The 16,667-nt window shown below is 41.2% G+C and overlaps 1 protein-coding gene across 1 annotated transcript; it reads left to right on the forward strand.

Moving 5' to 3' along the window:
- Positions 1-8,429: 8,429 nt before the first annotated feature.
- On the forward strand, positions 8,430-14,044 carry LOC147641509 (alpha-galactosidase-like). The gene is made up of 15 exons (XM_086784591.1): positions 8,430-8,741; positions 9,063-9,121; positions 9,375-9,431; positions 9,662-9,696; positions 9,777-9,880; positions 10,049-10,121; positions 10,389-10,447; positions 10,616-10,681; positions 10,781-10,864; positions 12,097-12,161; positions 12,272-12,354; positions 12,464-12,554; positions 12,977-13,026; positions 13,136-13,276; positions 13,638-14,044. The coding sequence occupies exons 1-15, from the start codon at positions 8,611-8,613 to the stop codon at positions 13,728-13,730; spliced, it is 1,191 nt and encodes a 396-aa protein (XP_086640717.1). The 5' UTR covers positions 8,430-8,610; the 3' UTR covers positions 13,731-14,044.
- The last annotated feature ends 2,623 nt before the right edge of the window (positions 14,045-16,667 follow it).

Raw genomic sequence — 16,667 nt, forward strand, 5'->3', positions numbered from 1 at the left:
TTAAGAGAGTTGTTCGTTTGTACCCTTGGAAATATTTAATGGCCATTTTCTTTGTGAGGTCAGAGGCACGATACCTTTGGACCTTGGTTGCAAATAAATTTCCAAAGTGACTTCAAAATGCAATCAAATTTTGAAATTAAGGTCAACAAAACATAACAATAGACACACGTGACACACGTGTCCCCTACACTGATTTACCTACCACAGTCATCGTTGTTGGTGATCATGTTTAATGCACGAAATCTAGACTCACCCAGTGCCAACTACCTTCTTTTAGCCAGTACGAAGAGGAAGAGGATAAACCAATGAGATTTTTATTTCTGTTTTAAAATGTGGGTTTTATTTCTTTTTCCTTTAGTTAAAAAGTGCATGGGTTGCTCTCTGTGACTCTCTGGATTTCTACATCACCTGGTATAAACTTACAAAAACCCTGTTTCAAGACAAAGTAGTTTCATGCACCGCTGAGTTAGAAAATTTAGCTTTTTAAGTGTTTAAAATGTTCAATAAAGTTTTTAAGTGTTTAAAATGTTCAATAAAGTTTTTAAGGGTGTTGATGTGACACTAATACCAACATAATTCATCTGTTTTTTCTTAAAGTATCGAATATATATTTGATTGTTTACATAATAATCTAGGTCGACATTTAATATTGTCCTACCCAAAAAAACAAGCATTTTTCTTCTATATAACCAAATCAAGCATTTTTCTGGTATATAACCAAAATCTTGAAATTATGGAGAAGGGAATTTCTCCTTCTCTACAAGTTCTAGACCTGCCAAATTGCCAATACATGATATCTAGATTTACAACATGCGCAGAAATTCACTTCAAAAAATAAGTGGTGAATTCACTTTGAATGTCAAGGGGTTGACTGACCTTTCAAAAGTCCAACTAGTGAAACAATGGCTAAGGAAACAAGGAAGATTTGACTTTATAGCTCTAACTGAAGTCAAAGTTAGCGGGGATGAGCTTGAAAAAAGGTTGCTCAACATCTCTAAAGAGCACATCTGGATCTACACAGCCCACTGTCAGGGGTCTGGAGGAGTGGCTGTGGGTATGCATGTGGACCATTAGATGAACTGAAAGACATGAGGATTGATACGCTTGATCAATGGGCTGCATTTGAAATGACAACCTTCTCCTTCATTGGGATTTATGCTGGAGGTCCTCACGCGGTCAGAATCAGAACCTGGGGTACCGTGAGAAGCGTCCCTGATCCTATCATTCTAATGGGAGACTTCAATATGGTGGAATCCAAAAATGACAGATTAAGAGGGCTGGGACAAGTCATTAAAGGGGTAGAGCTCCTAGCCTGGCAGTGCACAGTTGATCACTTGGAGCTATGTGACGTAGGGAATATGGGAGACTTCACGTGGCAGAACTATGCCCATGGGGAATTGACCAAGAAAGCAAGATTGGACAGAGGATACATTAGCAAAACCCTCGGTAACTCCTACATCAGATGTGAATGTAGAACTGACATCTCTACTTGCCTCTCAGATCATTACCCCCCGTGATATTAGTGTTGGACAACCATGACAAAAAGGTTTCTAATCAATGGTTCCACACGGATCCTGCCCTGTTCAAAATGCCTATTATTCAGGAGGAAGTCAAAAGAATCTGGACTGAATTCTTCAGCTGTGGCATTACCCCGGCGAGGGCTTGGAGTCTGGCCATCAAATCTACCCAAGCTCTTTTGATTTGCATTAGGAAAGAGGTAACCAGAATCAGGAAAAACAGAAGAGATCTGCTATATCTGAAACTAAAAGAACTGGAAAGGGCAGCCAATAAGGAAGATGTGGCTATTCAAGAAGCTGTTCTTGGTACTAGGGCTGAAATTAGGAGAGAAGAGGAGGTAACCCAGAAGCAGGCCCTTCTTTTCTTTTGAGATTGGTGGGCTGGGAAAGCTGACCTTCCCACTCCTGAGATGTTCAAAATGCTAAAAGTCAAACAATGTAAGGATGCAATCCCCTCATTGCATGATCCTAACTTTCTGGATATCGCCTCTGAGGAAGGGAATAGATCAAGAGACTTCCAGTACTTTAACAACATATTTAGTAAAGGGGGAGGGGTGACCAATGACCAACTTAATTGCATTGCTCTCATTGGACAGGCTAGAAAGCCAACCATACCTGACACACTCTTGCTAAAGAGCTAGAAAACAATATCTCCAAAGAAGAGATTGGCAAGGCCATTGACTACCTAAAGGTGAGGAAAAGCCCAGGGATAGATGGCATGCCCGCTGAATTCTACAAGATGTTCAAGGATCTCTTGCTGTCTCCCTTACTCTGCTACTGGCGGTGTGGTAGGAGGCTGTCTCTTTTGGGGCGTTGCCTCGCTCGATCAATGAAGGGTGGATAAAACTTATCCATAAAAAAGGGGAGAAGAATGACTTGAGCAATTGGAGACCGATTACCATGTTAAACTATGCCACAAAATATTTGCCAAGGCCCTGAGACTGTCCAGACATCTAAAGAATTGGATCAGACAGGAGCAGAAGGGCTTCATCAAAGAAAGGTACATTCTAGATGCCATTATCACATTGTGGGAGGGTATGGAGTATGCAGAAGAATCGGAACAGGACTACATCTTCTTCAAAATTGACTTTGATAAAGCTTATGATAGGCTCGGTTGGCATTATGTTCTAGAATCCCTTAAACACATGGGTGCAGGTCAGCACTTCATCGTCCAGATGGTGAATATGCATTTTGGGAATGCCATGGCTAGGGTGAACGTCAATGGTGTGCTCTCTGACGTTTTCTCCCTGACCAAATCTATCAGACAAGGCTGCCCCTCTAGCACCCCTCCTCTACGCTATTACTGCAGATGGTCTGAACTGGCTGATTAAAGATAGGATGGACAAAGGGAAAATGAATGGTATCTCTCTTCCCAACAATAAACAGCTATGCACCCAAATGTTTGCTGATGGTACTAATGCCATGGTTGCCAATACTGAGCTAAGCATTAAGTGCTTTTGGGAGTGCTTGGACATTTACTGCAGGGCTTCTGGCTCAGTCATTAACCATAAAAAAATAGGTATCGGGACCCTTATTGACAAGCCTCCTGACTGGCTGATTCAAGCTGGCTGTAAAGTCCCGGAAGAGGGAGTAATTTTCAGATTATTGGGCATTCCCAAAGGATTCAAGGTCACCCTTAAGCAAAGATGGATGTGGGTGCTAAACAAGGTGGAAGAGAAACTTACCAGATGGCAAAAAATGCATCTAAACCTAGGGGGTAGAAAGATGGTAATCAACCACTTCATTATCCCTTCTATCATCTACTTTCTTAGCTGCTGGAGATCGCTAGACTTTGATCTATTGCAGTTCATAAGGTTATGCAGGAACTATCTATGGGGAGGGGACCCCTAGATTAGAAAAATCTCTAAAGTCAGGTGGGAATGGTGTTGCTTGGAAACAGGTAAAGGAGGCCTTAGAATCAAAGACGTGTCCAATTTGGCTAATAGAATGGCTGTCAAGTGGGTGCTGAGAAGCTTTTTCTACCCCTCTGAAGACTGGGTCTGGTTGATCACTAGAAATCTGGAACAATTCCAGCTCAAACAATTCCCCAAGTGGAAGAGGCTCCTCCCGCTCACAATTATGGCCAGCAAATACTTGGTGAAACCGGTTGGCAGTCAATTGGTCCATTCGCTTTGGTCCGCTTGGAATGCTATCAAGACTGACCTTATCCTAAGAAGCCTGGTTACACATGGGGTGTACATGGGAGAGACTCTATCTGGTGGCCAAGCATTCCCCTCCCCCCAATTGATAATGCCCAAGCTGAAGCGGCTTTGAGAATGCACAGGAAAGGAATCTGCTATTGGTGGGATATTTGGGACAGAGACATCAATTCTTGGATGTCCAGAGCTGATCTAATCAGAGATTATAATGTCTCATATGCAGAATTAGACCTTATTGGGGTAAGAATCAGATTATGGCACCAATCGGACACCTGGCTGCTTTCGATTAAAGATATGCCAGCACACAAAGCTTTCCAATGGAAGAATAAAAAAGGACTTCTCCCTATTCCCCCCAAACAGAGGACTAATCCTATCCATTGCACTCTAAACAAGAGATGGGGAATCCTTCTGGACAGATCGCAATGGTATTTTCTGTTTGATAAGCTATGGAATAAGTATGTGGAACCAAAAAAAACGTGCCTAGCTTGGTTGGTCATGTTCAAAGCTATTTGGACCCAGCTTAAAGCCTTCAGACTTAACATAGGGGATGGGAAGTGCCACACAGATGCAAGGAGGTGGAGGATGACCTGCACATTTTCATGCACTGCCCTATTGCAAAGAAATGTTTTGAGTCATTGGCCAAGTGCATTCAACTATGGAATGGCTACACCCTTGGCTGGAAAAACTTGTTACTTGGAGAAGGCATCGGGTGCACCTTGGAACTACGGGCTGTCTTGAGAACCGAAATGTTGAAATGTTATGGTGCTTGTGGTTAAATAGACTTGATTCCATTTTTAATAATATGCATACTAACAGTTTCAGGGCCGAAAGCGAACTTGGACTCGTCAAAAACTACAAAAGGCATCCATCCATGGGTGGTGCGTTTGTTGGCGTTGATTGAGTCGAATTGAATAAGTCACGTCGCTAACAGAGATCGAGAGATGAAAACGCGGGGTTGCAATCGTGGCCGTTCGGAATTCCTAATCCTCGCTTTGCTGGCACGTCGCCGTCAATAAGCGTTTTAGTTGCCTCGCACCTAAATAGCCTTTATAGGCTGGCTCTGTGTTGTTCGTAGTAGTAGTAGTTGTTGCTGTCGAGGAGCTCATGCCCCACCTTGTCTCGGCCCACCGACCGACGACGACGAGTCCTCCGTCGGACGTCCGCCTCTGCCTACAGTTCCTAGCGAAACGCACCTCACCAATGACAACCATCATAAAATACTATTTTGAAATAACGCCACCTCGAAAACAATCCTCCTCACCTTCTCTTTCCTAGTGCCTTCAAGTCGAGTACCTTTTCTTTTTACTCTCTTTTTCGAAAAAAATTAAAAGGAAGGCTTTTATATTAACTTAGAAAGGAGAAAACAAAGGATAAATAAGGAGGATTTGGGCTTTTTACACCAAGAGGCCTAGCTTGGATTTCAAAACTGCCTCTTTGAGAAGATTAATATTCCTAATCAAGGACACGAGTTGGTGTCTTTGATTCCATGAATACGCCTCCAAATTTTCAAGGATGGAATGGTAAAGAAAATGTACAATAACATGTCACGCGTGAGCTATTCTAGAAATTTTCAACCTTAAGAATCGAAGCTAAATTTTTTCCTATGTGATGCAGCTCTTAGCTTCCTAAACCCAACGATGAGCTCAACTTTTTATTTTTTTCCACCATCTTTTACAACACTTTCTTATGTGTGTTCTCCCCATGAACTCTATAAAATATCTTCTCATATCATTGGTTCCCTTCTTTTTATGGGTTGTATCTTAAAGGTCCTCATAGAACTTCATTCATGTGACTATATCCCAAAAACAAAGATCAAATTTCCATTAAATACTTGTTCACAAAAATCATCATCAAGGTCTACATAACAAATTATTCTAGATTAATTAGCATAGATAAAGATGCACACTCTAGGTGAATTGATGTGCTAAAGTGCACCATCAACATGGTGCTTATCAAACTGATGAAAGACACATGATATAAAGATGATGAACACTACCCTTCTAATGGTCCTAAATGACCTATCATACTATAGGTGGATACTATCATACTATAGGTGGGTGCATAAGTGAATTCACCCTTGCTGCTTGCTGTGAATTCACTTCAAATGGCTTAGCTTACATCACATTGTATCATGAACACTATTTCCCTTGCATTTCTTCCTTTTTGGTCAGCGGGTTTGAGCTTGTGATCACACACATGCATCTTGTTTTGTTACTTGATAGTTTGTGGGTTGCACTCACATATTGTAAATGTTAAAGTGGGATTTGTTTTGAATTGAATGATTGGCTATATTGTTATTATATAAGGATGCACCAAATAACACAAAAGGTGAGGGTAAAGTGCAAAATTTGGCTGATTGGCTATAGTATTATATATAAGGATGCACCAAATAAACACAAAAGTTGAGGGTAAAGTGCAAATTTTGGTTTTTATTGAGCGATGATGTCATTCTCCAATGGTAAAAATAAGAGGCCACTTTTAAGTAGAGATACACTTTCAAATTTTAATAATGAAAGTAGAGATACAGTGGGCAACTCTTTCAAATTTTATATTTTATGTGCAAACATATAGCATACTATTGTCAAATTTTATATTTTATGTGCAAACATATAGCATACTATTGTAAAATTTATCTTCATCGTACGAACTCAAAATTAGTAATTTGAGCATTTTTTTTAAAAAATAATCTAAAAGTTAAGTTGTAAAATAGCCCAACACTTTTTAAAGTCCTCCTAAAATCACTAGTGGGAAATATTCATCCCTATCTTTTTCCTTGGCTCGAAAGCTCCTTGGAAGCATTGCAACAAAACACTTATCGAAGGAAGTTTTTGGTCATCGTGCTTCTCAATATTAAAGAAGGCCCTAAATACCAAAGATTTGGTTGTAGTGCATTTAAATCTTTATGTTTTGCAAGCTATGGGTTGCTAAACTCAAGTCTCTAGTCGAGGTTTGAATGAGGTTCTCTTCTTGTGAACGAACATTCTACATCAACCCTACCCATTACATGCACCCTAGTGCATTAATTCTTATAGAAGGCTATACATACTAAAGAGGTTGAATGTGTAACATGCTAACATTCATCTCTCACTCACCCAATCTATATCTATCTTGTGCCAAGGTTTTGTTTATTATTTAGAAATAGTTTGGATAAGGCATTGCAACAAATCATTTGCCAAAAGGAGGTTTTTTGGCCATGGTGCTTCTCGATATTAGAGAAGGCCTACATTCCTAAGGGAGATATTTATAGGAGGAGCTGTGTTTAAATCTTTTTGTTTTGCAAGATATGGGTTACTAAACTCAAGTCGCTCTTTGGGCTTTGTTTAGAGTTGAGGTTTGAACCTAGGTTCTCTTCTTGAGAACCAATAGTCTACCTCAACTCGACCCATTATGTACATGCACCCTAGTGGCTATACATACTAAAGACCCGGTTGATTGTGTAAAATGCTAACATTCATCTCTCATTCAACCAATCTATATCTCTCTTGTGTCCTATTGTTTATTATTTAGAAATAGTTTCGATAAGGCATTGCAACAAAACATTTAACGAAGCCTGAGGTTTTATGGTCATGATGCTTCTCGATATTAGAGAAGGCCCTACATACCAAAAAGGTATATTTACTAGAGGGGTTTTGTGTAAATCTTTTTGTCTTACAAGATATGGGTTGCCAAAGTCAAGTCACTCTTTGCTTTATTTGGGGTTGAGGTTCGAACCTAAGTTCCCTTCTTGAGAACTAACAGTATACATCAACTCAACCCATTACATGCACCAACAGTTTACATCAACTCAACCCATTACATGCACCCTAGTGCATTTAAATCTTATTCAAGGCTATACATGCTAAAGAGGCTGAATGTGTAAAATGCTAACATTCATCTCTCATTCACCCAATCAATCTCTCTTGTGCCCTTTTGTTTATTATTTAGAAATAGTTCAAATAAGGCACATGGAGTTCTTTTGACTAAGTTAGTTCATTTTAGAGCGCTTGTTAAGAATGAATGTCTCACTGATGATCTAGTTGTTAGGGCTTCTTACTCTTACTTGATGTAAGCACCCTAATGAAGTGTAGGCATGCTTAGAAGGCTCAAAGAGGTCCACCATCCTCCCTTCCATAGCTTGGGGGGCTAAATAACTTCTCTTGCCTACTAAGTAAGTTTGCTACATGTTTACTCACAAGAGCATGATGCAAGATAGCATGATAGGTATCCCTTAATCATTTCTTGTCGATAAGGCATGCCAATCTTTTCTTATCATGTTAGTTCACCTCAGGAGGGTGCCCATGAAGAATGAACATCTTAGTGTAGGATAGGCATCAAAAGGGCTCCACACGTGTTCAAGCACCCTAGTGCATGATAGGCAAGCTTCACAAGCTCAAAGAGGTGCTCCCTTCAATACCTTGGGCTTGACTCCATATGACAAAAGAATTCCCTACTGTTCCCAAAACAAAGCTGTTTCAAACAACCCCTCCTTCCAACTACGCCAAAAACGGCAAAGTTGGAAACTACACCTCCTCATGCTTGATTATTCATCGACCTCATTTTGAAAGCCCTCTTTAATGACCTACAATACACCCTTGTGGGAACTAGCCCTTAGTAAATTTGCTACATGTTCCCTCAAGATCATGATGAAAGATTACGTAGGCATAGCATGATAGGCATCCCGTGATCATTTCTTGTCGATGATGTATTGTCTTAGAGGGAAGGCATGATAACACATCATGGAGCATATATAAGTGTACCACAATGCGTGAACTGAGAACTTGGCCTTCTATGATTATACGTAGAAAACAAGAGTCTTTATAGCGAAGGTCTCGTGCTGACTCTCTCATCCCCACGCCTAGGCGTAACGCGATAGGCTTTCTCTCTTTCTGTTGCCACCAGTATAACTGGGTTTTGTGACATTCATGTTATAGCGTGGCAAGATTCAAGCTCTCTTCATGGCTTCGATGTATTCTCTCACGAGACGTCTCCTCCTCCTCCTCCTCGCCTTTGGTGCTTTTGCCTCCAACGCCCAACATGAACGACGCCAAATGCTCTCTAATGGCTTGGGTGCCACACCGCAAATGGGGTAAGCGTACTGATCGATTAATCTCATTTCGCATTAAACCCCACCAAAAACCATTCTCCAAAAAAACGAGCATTGCAGGGGCACAAGTTTCTCTGTTTTCTTACAGCCGAAAATTAAAATCCCCTGGGTTTCCCGTGAATTCGTTTATCCTGGATTTCCCGTGAATTCGTTTATCCTGGATTTCCCGTGAATTCGTTTATAGTTTGCTTGGCTTAGAGATTATGGCAGACTGATTACTCAGCTTGAGGGACGTTCTAGCTAGTATTATGTTCATGCTGCGGTGGATCTGCGTGAAGAAGCTAACGTGTCTCTCGTTTGAAGGTGGAACAGCTGGAATCACTTCGGCTGCCAAATCAACGAGCAAATCGTTCGAGACACAGGTGTTTATTCCTTTCTTGTTGATTGTTGACTGAACCATGATTACAGCCAATATCCAGCTAAAACATTTAATTTGGGGGAATATGTTGTGAACTTCTTGGATGAATTTGCGTAATCGAGGACTGGCATGCATAACGGCTCCTAGAATGTAGTGCCCAAAATTTAAACAAGAGTCCGGTGGGTTCTTGTGCACACATGAAAATGGTAGAGATTTTACGTGTTCATGTGGCTCACTAGTAAGTCTTGTGCGCACAGCCGATGCGATGGTTTCGACGGGGCTTGCAGGGATGGGCTACACCTACGTGAACATCGGTAAATAATATCTGTTTATATACAATTATTATGTATAGAAGTAAAGCTTCAATGAAGTGCCGTAAATCCTCTAGGTTTCTTACTCTCGTGACTCGGGAGAATAATCTGGTACACCCACCCAACGCGAAAAGTCATTTAAGCAGCTCAGCCCCTCAGCCCTTTACCCTGACACTCTTTTGGTCGGTTAATTTTGGTGGTGATTGGGTTTTTGTTTTTTTTTGCGTTTACAGATGACTGCTGGGCGGAGTTGAGCCGTGACAGCCAGGTTAGTGCTGCGGAAGTTTACGTACTTAATCACGGCTTAATTAGTGACAAAATTGACTTACCCTTGTGATAATAACAAAGGGTAATTTGCAACCGAGAGCTTCCACGTTTCCATCTGGGATCAAGGCTTTGGCGGATTATGTGCATGCGAAGGGCCTCAAGCTTGGCATTTATTCCGACTCCGGGTAAAGTGAAAATGTCCCCTATTTTAACACCGGCTTAGATGAAAATGCATTCGGGAGAAATCCGATAACATAACATAATACGATAGTAGGTTCATACGCATATGCAATAACGGTCTGGTCTTTTAACTATGGTGGTATCCAATAATAATTTTGATGAGTCCCCAATAGTTACCAAACGTGCCAAGGGCAACCGGGTTCACTGGGCAATGAGTACAAGGACGCTGCGACCTTCGCTTCATGGGTGAGTATGTGCATCTTCTTTACATTTTTAATTCTCTCATTTTAGTTAAAAGTTCATGTGCAGGCATTTTTAATTCTCTCATTTTACAATACTTTTTTAAAAGTTCATGCAGGACTGCTTTCATTTCTTTATGTAAAAGAGAAAAAAAAGAATCCATGCAATGCGAAACCATTTTCAACATTCTTTATATGTATAAGGTTCTGGATTATTGAAAAAAAAAATCCATTCAATGCTAAACCATGTTCAACATTATTTATATGCATGAAGGGTTTGGACTATCTCAAATATGACAATTGCAACAACGATGGCACAACTCCTGAAGTGAGGTGAGCTTTGTTAATGAACCTGAGCTTTGTTAATGAAGCTCACACTCGTGAACATTGACTCGGCAATCTCTTATAAATTCTCCACGTAGTACAATCCTTACTAATCTTTGATTAGTTAGGGATATATATTTCTTAGTATTTAAATTTCCCCTGGATCGCTGCCAACAGGTTCCCGGTGATGGGGAAGGCTCTGCTCAGCACCAACCGTGCCATCTTTTATTCGCTTTGTGAATGGTGGGTCAAGAACATTGAAATATAAAATCTTCCACAAAGTGGTTACGTTTTGGTAGTAGGTAGTGCTCGTCGTTTGATACTTTGATTCGGCTATTTCAGGGGACAAGACAATCCAGCTACGTGGGCCCCTAGCGTGGGAAACAGCTGGCGAACAACGGGTGATATTAGCGACGATTGGGCAAGGTAAAGATCATTGTCATCATACAAAAAAACACCACCATTGGGTGATATTAGCGACGATTGGGCAAGGTAAAGATCATTGTCATCATACAAAAAAACACCAGGACTGCATTTGATTATTACCTCTAAATAAAGTCTCACACACTAGAGGTTCGAATGGGGCTTTACACACCGTGCCACATCCAACACTAAGCAAATCCTATTATGAGTATGTGTTGAGCTCATAACCACACAAATTGTGGGCGTAAAAATGTGGAAAAACTGGCCCAGGCCGCCTAGTTGAAAAAACCACTCGATGTCCTGCCAACACATTTATGTTCTACACATGTATGTCTTAAAGTAGAAAGTTTTCACCCACATGAGCGTAAACTTTTTCTTTTTGAGAAAAAAAATGATGTATGGGTACAAAAGCCTCTCAGTGTATAGACACAAATACTTTCCTTTGATGCAAGTGGTGAACTTTAATCCAATCAAAGTTTCTAATAAACAAGTTGTGTATGGGCCCCATTTCCACAATGGTAAAACCAGCAAATAATTTGGTTGTGAGGAGATTTGTGGAGTGGCTAGCAACCTGAAGAAGAAACCTAGTTTCCATGGATGTGACTCGTGAGACGGTGGGTGAGGGGAAGGTAACACATTAACCACCTCTCAACTACAGAATTTAATTTGAAAATTCAGGCCCATATACCAATTGTTTGATTGACGTTGGCAGCTAGTTGTGCCCCATCAACGCATCTCGTGAAAAGTTGCCCTTTATATCCAATTTTACCGTGGAAACTGGCCCTATCTTTCTACGTTTCTCCCCATGGTGACTGCTGAATGGCACATTCAGTTCTTTGTTGACTTGATAGCCAATGGTTAGCACTTCAACATCTATTCGCCTCTCACTGTTTCAGCATTAATAAATGGGTAGCTCACTTTCTATACGTTTCACTTTATATATCTGCCTGCCCCGTGGCCTTGTCCAAGAGCCGCTTGTTATAAGTAGCCATACGAAGACCCGTTTTTGATCCTGGTTAGCTCTTGCTAAAAAAAAGGATTTTTTTTTTCAAATACCCTATAAATGATAGGATGAACCAGTGTAACAAACGCACAGAGACGTAGATGATACGATGGGACATTGTAACGAAAAGCTTCTTTTTTGTTTTGTTTCGTTTCGTTTGCTTTCTGAGTTCTTGAGAGAGTATAGATGATGCCCGTTGTGATTTAACGTATTGTTGGGGTGAGAATGACAGTATGACCTCTCGAGCTGACCAAAACGACGCATGGGCTTCCTATGCTGGGCCTGGTGGATGGAACGGTAACAAAAGTGGACATTGGGTCCTCAGTTAGTTTCTTGAAATGCTTTCTTTAATTGAAAAAGAATATTGACCTCTTATGCTGACTTTCTTTGGGGTTGATCAAATATAGACCCAGACATGTTAGAGGTGGGCAACGGAGGCATGACCACAGAGGAATATCGTTCACATTTCAGTATATGGGCTATTATGAAGGTTTGTTTGTCCATCAATTATAGTCGGTATCGTGCGTCAACTCTAGCATTTGCTTTGGGATGCTGGGTGGCAGGAACAAGCTCTAAATTACCTGATGGCCTCTGTTCAGGCTCCACTACTGGTAGGCTGCGACGTTAGAAACATTGGAAGCGACACTCTTGCGATTTTGAGCAACACAGATGTTATTGCTGTCAACCAAGGTATTGATGCCAAAATCATGCATTGAAAGATGCTCCTCTCTCTGTCTCCCTGTCTCTGTCTCTCTCACTCGCGCGAGCACGCGCACGCGCACACACGCTCGCTCACCAGGATAGATCTGAGGTTCGTTTTCCCGATGCCGGCGTGTTCACATTGCTTGCAATGGTTGTTCGAATGGCATCCGAAACCCAGACCTGCATATACATCTGAAGATAGAGCGCTCTATCCACTCCAACAACACTTTTGCTATATTCTCTATGTAAATCAGTTGATTTGCTGCACTTCTCTATGTAAACCAGTTGGAAAAAGTGCACGGGAATGGCAGGCCCCTTTCCTTCGCTACGTGGTGACACGCCGCGACCAGTCCGAAATGTATCCCATTAATCTTGACTACGTGAGTTTACCTCTATCGTATGTGTTGCAGATTCTCTGGGAGTGCAGGGAAAGAAAGTGAATCAGAACGGAAATCTGGAGGTGAGAATTCATGTGCGGTCAAATGTTTAGTCCCATGGTGGACGTCGACTAATTCTCATCAACATACGAATTAGATACGATATTGATTTAAATTTTGTGAGGAATACAGGTTTGGGCTGGACCGATGTCCGGAAACAGGGTGGTGGTGGCCTTGTGGAACCGTGGGGATTCGCAGTCCCTCATAACCGCCCAATGGTCTGACATTGGACTGTCCTCGTCATCGGTGGTGCAAGTTCGAGACCTCTGGGAGGTAGTAAACACACATTCACTCTCTCTCTCTCTCTCTCTCTCTCTCTCTCTCACACACACACACACACACAGTGACTCACTCACTCACACAGTGACTCACACACCCACGCACAATAATCCAACAAACAATACTTGTCAATGCAGTGCGAATCATCTAACTACATCACAGATTGTTTTCTTCACTAAAATCAAACAGCATCTTGAATCTAAAAATCTTATGAGAGCTGAACGATATTAAATAGTTGTCATCTTGAATCTAAAAATCTTATGAGAGCTGGAACGATATTAAATAGTTGTTTTGAATTTATCTATTCCCACAACGTCAGATTGCAAACTAAGTCCAAAATCCTGGCTTTCTGCAGCAACAAGATCTCTCATCAAGTTACCAGGGCAGCTTGAGTGCTCAAGTTGGAGCACATGGCGTCAAGATGTTCGTTCTAAAGCCGTCCAGTTGAAACAAGGAAATGATTATCTATACGTCGAAATTAATCAATTTATATATACAACCAAACCATTCCAATCCGCTCTGAATAAGATAATCTCTTAAACAAGGCCCACCTTAACCACCTCGAAATTTGTATATCGACCAAACATTTTCCGAATGTATGTTTACAAAAGCAAAGCACTCCATGCAAGGTTGGAATGCTCTATTCTTTTGTCGTCCTTGCTATCAAGGAAATAACGGCAAGGATTGCATTTGACTCATGCACTGTTCGTGGACTTTGGTACAAGCCTCACTTATTATAGAGAGACGACGATATTGTAATTGTTTTTGCTATTCATCTCTTCTCTCTCTCTTCACACAAGTCCTCTCTCACCCTTCTCTCACTGGGTTGACACCTCTCTTTCTCTCTCTTTGGTACAAGCCTCACTTATAGAGAGACGACGATATTGTAATTGTTTTTTGCTATTCATCTCTTCTCTCCCTTTTCACACAAGTCCTCTGTCACCCTTCTCTCACTGGGTTGACACCTCTCTTTCTCTCTCTTTGGCCCTCCCACTCTGTCTTTCCCCTGCTCTTTGTCCACCCTGGCACTTTGCATTCTTTGACACGTGTCAAAAGAGACTTCAGTCTTTTTTATACACTAGTGGCATGGCTTGTCTCCGATGGGTAGGAGCTCGGCACATGGTTCACTACTCTCTCTCTCTCTCTCTCTCTCTCTCTCTACGTTGTAATCCTCCCTCCTCTCTTTTTCTCGCTCCCCTTCAACATTGTCACATTCTGTCTCTCTCTCTCTCTCTCTCTCTCTCTCTCTCATGGAGTGTAGTTGATGGAGGTCTTCTCATATATATGTACATAAAAATAGTATATGTGTGTGTACCCCTTTATATATAAAAGTAGTAATCGATATAAATAAATAGTATATGTATACGTGTGTATGTACGCACATATATATGTATATGTGTATGTATATGTATGTATGTATGTACACATATATATGTATATGTATATGTATATGTATGTATGTACATACATGTGTGTGTGTGTATGTATGTATGTATGACATGTATATAGATGTGATATGCGTATGCATGCAACAACGTATATATATATATAAAAAACATAAGAAGATCCATTTTCAACGCATAGGAGACAACTCCATGTATCGTTTGATTATCTCTCTTGTAGTTTCTGCACCCTCTCTCTCTCTCTCTCTCTCTCTCTCTCACACACACACACACACACACACACAAAATCAGTTGTCTTGTGAATTAATCACCCATTAATCAGGTTGCCTACCAATTAAGCACTCTCGTAACATTTTATCATGTAGATAATTAACCCTTCGATTTAACTAATTGTTGAGATTAAACCCATGAGTTTCATCATCTTATTATTCATTACTAAGCTCAAAAAATTGACTTAATCATCACTTCATATATATCCTTGATCTTATCTACCACTCAATTAATCATATTTCACCTTCCAATCCTTCATTCTAACCTTAAACAGTCATAAATCAACATGTTAACATTCCAGATTAAGGCTTATCCATGAATACATCCGCTTTTCACCCTTAAGCTCAAACAATCTTCATATATTGATTGAATTCCAATATCATTACATCTCCTTATCCTTACGCTCAACAATGATAGATCAGCATGATATATACTCCTTCATGAATCATTATGTAATACTTCATAAACCATGGAAAGGCACATATAATCAGTGCAAAACATCCTCAATCTCAATCACCATATGGATATAAAGTTTATCCCTTATTCTTCAACTCAAACATGAACTTCTTAAGCTCTAGAATTGTGAATTGTCATGTAAATTAAACCATATTATCTTATTGTTGAAGTGAATTTAGGGACCAGTAGAGTGAAATTGAGGTCAGTAGAAGTAGATTGGGTTAGCCACAACTTACTTTAATCTTAAGTCTAGGCACCAAAGACTACAATACAGTGAATCAGACGTGCTCTTCCTTCTTAGCCTCTCCGACTAAATGTGAACTTCTCTCTGGGATAGGCCTTCCCTCATGTACATGGTTGGAGACGGCGTTGAGATGGCAGGGTTGATAATGCGGAAGAGGTTGTTGCATGGGTCGCACATGATGTGGGTTGCCATGGCAACACCTTCGCCAAAGTCGGATAGTGAAGGTGATGGCAATTATCATATCCTCCAGCGTCGTCCGGCAGCTCCCACTGTGGTCAAAACACCACCTTCTTCTGGTAGCTATCCTTCATTGTCTTCAGTCTACGTGGAGGACCTCCATCTTGGCACCTTCACTTGGTCTAGCTCTCTAGTAGTGTTGCATCAATGCTTTGTATAGCTAGCGACCTCTTCTAAGCAAGTCTAACCCTAGCCTCACTTTTACACGCCTCCTTAGTCCTTCACCATTGTTGAATACTTGCTGTATCTAGATGCACGGGCCACTCTAGCCTCAATTAAACAAGAAGTCTCTCAGCAACACTTCCTTGATTGGGATAAACGTGGCAGGCCTATCATCTTTTCCCTTTGCGTTTGAACCTAAACCTAGCTCACAGCACACTCACCTTCTTGGCATGTACCATTTTGTTGGTTTCTTAATGGAGAGTTTAGCTTGTACTAGAGTAAGGGATTATTTGGGCGTGTTTTGTATCTTCTTGTCGGGGAGCGCCTTCCCAGACAAGAAGATACAACTCTTGCTTGGGAATCTGGCAGATGAGGTGCCTCCAGATTACTTCATCAATGCCAATTGGTTGAGCTACATGTTCTTCTCAGCGCAAACTCTCCGGCTCCCTTTCTGACACCGCCCTTCGTCACCTCCCCTCCCCACCCTATCCACCTTCAGCGTCTGCAACTCATTGGACGTCAGCCGTAACTACTTCGATGGAGGATTTCTGGTTGTCAGCGTCGCCACCTTGCCTTCTCTCGTCTTCTTCTCTGCCTTCAGCTCCCTCAATGT

This window comes from Cibotium barometz, chromosome 1 (genome assembly GCF_041138505.1).
Source record: "Cibotium barometz isolate CiBa-2024 chromosome 1, ASM4113850v1, whole genome shotgun sequence".
In the NCBI taxonomy this organism is placed as follows: domain Eukaryota; kingdom Viridiplantae; phylum Streptophyta; class Polypodiopsida; order Cyatheales; family Cibotiaceae; genus Cibotium; species Cibotium barometz.

Coding starts and splice junctions, on each gene's coding strand:
- LOC147641509 (XM_086784591.1), top strand. CDS start 8,611: ATGGCTTCGATGTATTCTCTCACGAGACGTCTCCTCCTCCTCCTCCTC. Junction 12,555..12,976: donor TGTTATTGCTGTCAACCAAG/GTATTGATGCCA, acceptor TATGTGTTGCAG/ATTCTCTGGGAGTGCAGGGA. Junction 13,027..13,135: donor ATCAGAACGGAAATCTGGAG/GTGAGAATTCAT, acceptor TGAGGAATACAG/GTTTGGGCTGGACCGATGTC.